The following is a 4,858-nucleotide window of genomic DNA, read 5'->3' as shown; positions in this document are numbered from 1 at the left end:
TTAGTACTTCAGGAACGACAGATAGTATAATATGAAATCTGTAATATGAATCGGACCCGCAACTTCCTTGAATCTAACATGATTGTATCATTTCATAATATGGGCTTGCACACAAGAATCAAATGGGAGCATGTTAGGCCGTTTCTTCTAGCTAGTTATGATATTGACATGGTGTATTGACAAATGATGGAGAATATCATCATGATTGCAAAGTACATGTGCAGAACAAACTATAGAAAGGGAGACCATAGAACAGTAGAAAAAAAATCAGTCGTACACCCTAACCAAAGTCTCCCAGCCTGTTCTGTCTTTCCTTCCTCCTGAAGCCTCACATAATCAGCATCAGATCTATTCTTTTCGTGTTCCTCACTGAAGAGCAAAAACATAGTACTGGTATATTGTGCTGAATGCCATGCAAATCACACCCTCCTGCTCCCTCTACCGCAGCCACAGTACTTGTTGTACCGAAGCAGTTTCAACATCTTTCCATGGCCGTCTGGATTGACGATCAATCAGGAGATTGCCTAGCAATGGCACAGATGCTATATGCCTGCAAAGGGAGTGGCTTGAAAGCTGTTGTATAATTCAGAGTGCCACACAGTCCCCTGGAGAACTGGAGAAGCAGATCTCAGCTCCAAATAGTATAATTTCTGAAAATAGGCTACAGCAAAGTTCCAGATTCCAATTCAGTATGCTACACCTTTAATCGATATACGAATTCAATTTGAGGTTTCTCTTTCTTTTCTTTCAACTTCAGCAGCTCATTTCCTATCACCAGGAATAAGGAACTGAAAAAACCCAACTGACTAACCAACCAATCTAGTCCAATGAATCATTGGACAATGAAATGAAAAGTATAATCCATATATAATCGGTAGTAGCTATCTAAACTCCTTCCGGAGAGAGTATCTGCCGGCCTTCAGCACAGCACCGGCCAGCCCGTTCTTCACGGCCGGCTCCGCCGTCGCCGACCCCTCGTGCGGCTGCGGCCGCTGGAGCAGGGCCTGCTGCCACTGGGCAACCGTTGACTCCACGGCGAAGAGGTTGGTGATGTCCCTGAGCGGCACCCGCCTCCGCGACCTCCCGAGCCGCTTCAGCTTGCAGCTCCTGACAGCCACGCCATGAGGACGGGCGACGGCGGCCGCCGGCGGCAAATTCTCCTTGTCGGCGCGGTCAAGTGCCATCTCGAAGAAGAGCTGCCGCTCTCGGGATTGGGGCTCGGCGAGGTACTGGGCGGCGAGGTGAGTCGGTTGGAGCTTGGGATGGGACTGGAAGGATCTTCCATGGGTATTTGTAACGAAGGTAGGAGGGAAGAAGAGGGAGGAGGATGAAAAGATTTGAGTTTCGGGGGGAATTTTCCGCCGGAGAGGAGTGGGAGGGAGCGGACGGATCTGTGTTTCCTGCCATTTTTGGCCGGGAGGCTCCAAGGGCCAAGCGAATCTTGAAAATTTTCGCGAAATGTTTGGAGGGGATCGGGATTCGGGGCGGGGAGGGAAATGGGGGGAGCGCGCTGTAGACATTGGTGCGAGGGGACGTGTAGAGAGAGATTCGAATTTTGTTTTCAGAGTGTTTTCTTTTAAAAAATTTCTTTTTCAGAGTTTGTGAATGGCTGTGTTCGCACGGACGGTGTGTGGGCAATCCCAACTGCTATTCGACGCCTTAAAGACCGGTTAGGTTGCATTTTGCTAACCGACACACGCCCCGTCAATAGGCACTAGTATTATCTAGATGGGCGGCCCATGTACATTCTTTTCAATGGTTTTCTCATTTTGTTTACTTTTTTCGTTTTCTTAATTTCTTTCTTTTTCGTTTGATTTTCTTTTTACATTTTTATTCATGCACTTTTCCCAATTGCGTGATATTTTTTTCAAATTAGAAATCATTTCCAATTTTTGTGAACTTTTTCATCTCAAATCTATCGACTTTTCCCAAATTTAGTGAACTTTTTTAAATCTTAGTTGTTAACTTTTTTTCTATTGGTGACATTTTTTCACTTTTTCAATCTTTTCCAGGTGAATGTTATTCAAATTCATGACCTTTCCTCCATTTTTTTATTTTTCCAAATTTTGTGTAATTTTTTTTAAAAAATGAACTTTTTTTTACTGAAATGTGATCCTCTTTCTAATCTGCGAATTTTTTAAACCCCACGATTTTTTTCGAACCCATGAACTTTTTTGAGTTTATGAACTTTTTTCAACTCCATGAACTTTTTTGAATCCCATTATTTTGTTTTCAAATCCCGCGAACATTTTTTTAACTCGTGGACCTTTTTGGGTTTATGAACTTTTTCCAAAACCGTGAATTTTTTTAAATATTGTGAACTTTTTTTGACCTCGTGAACTTTTTGTTGAGTTCGTGAATTGTTGAGTATGGCATTTTTGTTAGTCTTATTTTCTGAATGCTTGAGTATGGCATTTTTCCAAAGTTAAATAAAGAGCCAACCTGTATTCTTTCTTTATCCTTTTTCATAGGGACCCCTATTCTCTACAATGACAAATCTCTCCTTTTCAAAAATGTGGATCCGGAATTTGACTATATTTTTTCTTTTCTTTGAAATCCTTCTTTTTGCAGGATAAAGGTAGAAGCTTGCCTATGGAATTGACAGTTTCTTCACTACAGTAAGTGATGTTCAAGTTCTGTTCAATCTGTAGCTATTTTTTCTTTCCTGTTTTAAGAGGTGCAGTTCGGAATTAATAATTTCTAGGTTCTCCCTACCGGCCTAGTTTTAATCATCTTGTAAGAAATATCCTACAAGTCTACAAGAATATGGCGTTGACAGTTCAGTTCTTCAAGACCAAAAAAGATCTTCCTTTTTTTCCTCTAAATTAATTTAAAATTGTTCTTTTTCCTTGAATGATAATTCTTAGTTTTTTTTCTTTACTATGTCATCCCATTTTGCTTCAAGTAGTTCAAAATGGAAATACTTGGTTTCAATCTTCTTTTTAATTGTTTTCTAGTTCTAAAGAAACATTTTAGGAACCAGTTTTAAGAGAGCACTTCATAACATATATAGAAACAGTAATCTGAATGAATCAATTTATCTTCTCTTGAAACAGTAGAACAAACGAATCACTGGAACGATTGAAACAGGTTATAGTAGCACGAGCAAAAAAGAGTAGAAAGATTTGAATACTGTAGCGAAATGAAGTTGGGCTTATTAGATGCAGCCCACATCCTACGCTAGTAGGAACCAGATCAACTACTTGGCGTACAAAGCGCCTTAATGCCGATTAGAGTGCATTTGCTAACCGGTGCACACCCCCTCTACAACACTAATATCTAAATAGGTCATCCCATGTACTCCCTCTTTCCATCTATATAGGGCCTAATACATTTTTTAAGACCGCCTTTGACTATCGACAAGATTAATAATACATGACATGCACAATGTGAAAATTATATCATTTAAAGCTCCTTTCAAACACGAATTTAACGGTGGTGTTGTCGGCCGGCGCGGGGTGGTCTACGGCGGCTGGAGATCTACGGCGGCTGTCCTTCTTGATCCTCCTTTCTGGTGGGTTGAGCCCCATGGTACTTGCATCTCTGCTGGTCTCGGTTTGTCTCGCTGTCGGATCCGGAACAGTCGGAGGTTTGGTGGTATAGGTTGGGCACCGGAGGAAACTTTGGCCGGCTGGTCCGGTCCGGCATCAGCGGTGTCCCACGACGTCGTTACCCTCCTTGGAGGCGAAGCCGAGGTCCCTCCTATCCACATCCGAACCCCTCTCGGACGAAAGTTCAAAATTCAGTCTGGATTGGGCGGCGACGGCGCCCTGCGCGTCGTAACCTCCATGGAGGCGCCGTCTTGGGAGGCTCAGATGGTCGGGCGAGAGATGCTATGGGTGGTGGGTGCCGTGTAGCTCTAGCAGCGGCGACGGTGTGAGCTCCGGGGAAACCCTAGATCTGGGTCTACCGGATCGGATGATGATGGCACCTTCGTTGTCATTGTCCCTCCTGGGGGCATCGTTTTGGAGCATGCACTGGCTGGAGGGGACAAGAGCAGGAGCTGTGTTACATCTACCGCGAGGCCGACGGCGGATCCTGGCGGCATGGCGCCGCGGAGGTTTGGCGATGGGCGCGTCTGGAGATGGACTCGCGCAGGAGGAGGAAGCTGTCTGGCGTCATGGTGGCGTTGATGGCAGAGAGGCCTAGCAAGATCGGTGCAACAGTTCTGCTCTGAGGATGGATTGAGGGATGGTGGAGGTGACGGCCCTTGCAGCATGCGGTGCTCACTGGGAGTGTGCCTGACCGGTGTGGGACCCAATCCAGGTAGTGGCTTGGAGGGGACACCCGCTTTAGATGTTAGGCTTTAGTGCGATGTCTGTTTGGTATTAGGTCCGGACATTCGGCACGCCTTCATCAAGGGGATAGGAGTAGCAACAGTGTTGTCAAGATGGTGGCTTCAGGCTTATTGATGTATCACCTTGTATGGTCTTTGTGAATAATTAATAATATGGCTGCATGCATCGTCCAGATGCAGAGGCCGCGGGTACATCCTCTTTTTCTAAAAAAATTCTTCCTATAAATAAGTATCATCAAACTGATTTATACAATATCCAAAATAAGTGTCGTGGCTAGGAACAAATTTGAACTAAAACCGCGACGCTTATTTTCGGACAAATGGAGTAGAAACAAGATGTATCGTATGTCCTAATATTATCAGGAGCAAGACAAAATGACACACTACAAGTTTTGAAGTCCAAGTTTAGACGGCCGACCACTAAAAACTTTGCGGTTGTTTTCTTCGCAGCAACATGTTGGCACCAAAGAATAGAAGAATAGCATGATGATGACAAAACTTGAACACACATGACATGACTTAAGATCGTTGTACGCACGTCGAGCTTTTCTATCCCAGCCT

The 4,858-nt window shown here is 44.2% G+C and overlaps 1 protein-coding gene across 1 annotated transcript; it reads right to left on the bottom strand.

Moving 5' to 3' along the window:
- Positions 1 to 712: 712 nt before the first annotated feature.
- Positions 713 to 1,496, bottom strand: LOC147972427 (uncharacterized). The gene has a single exon (XM_087523063.1). The coding sequence runs from the start codon at positions 1,182 to 1,184 to the stop codon at positions 882 to 884; it is 303 nt and encodes a 100-aa protein (XP_087379189.1). The 5' UTR covers positions 1,185 to 1,496; the 3' UTR covers positions 713 to 881.
- Positions 1,497 to 4,858: the final 3,362 nt, after the last annotated feature.

This window comes from Triticum urartu, chromosome 5A (assembly GCF_056163025.1).
Source record: "Triticum urartu cultivar PI428250 chromosome 5A, HENAU_Tu73, whole genome shotgun sequence".
Lineage (NCBI taxonomy): Eukaryota > Viridiplantae > Streptophyta > Magnoliopsida > Poales > Poaceae > Triticum > Triticum urartu.
Note: the sequence above shows the minus strand (reverse complement) of the source record. Positions and strands in the feature narration are given on the sequence as shown.

Bases quoted from the DNA above. Each gene is read 5' to 3' on its own strand.
- LOC147972427 (XM_087523063.1), bottom strand. From the start codon at position 1,184: ATGGCACTTGACCGCGCCGACAAGGAGAATTTGCCGCCGGCGGCCGCC.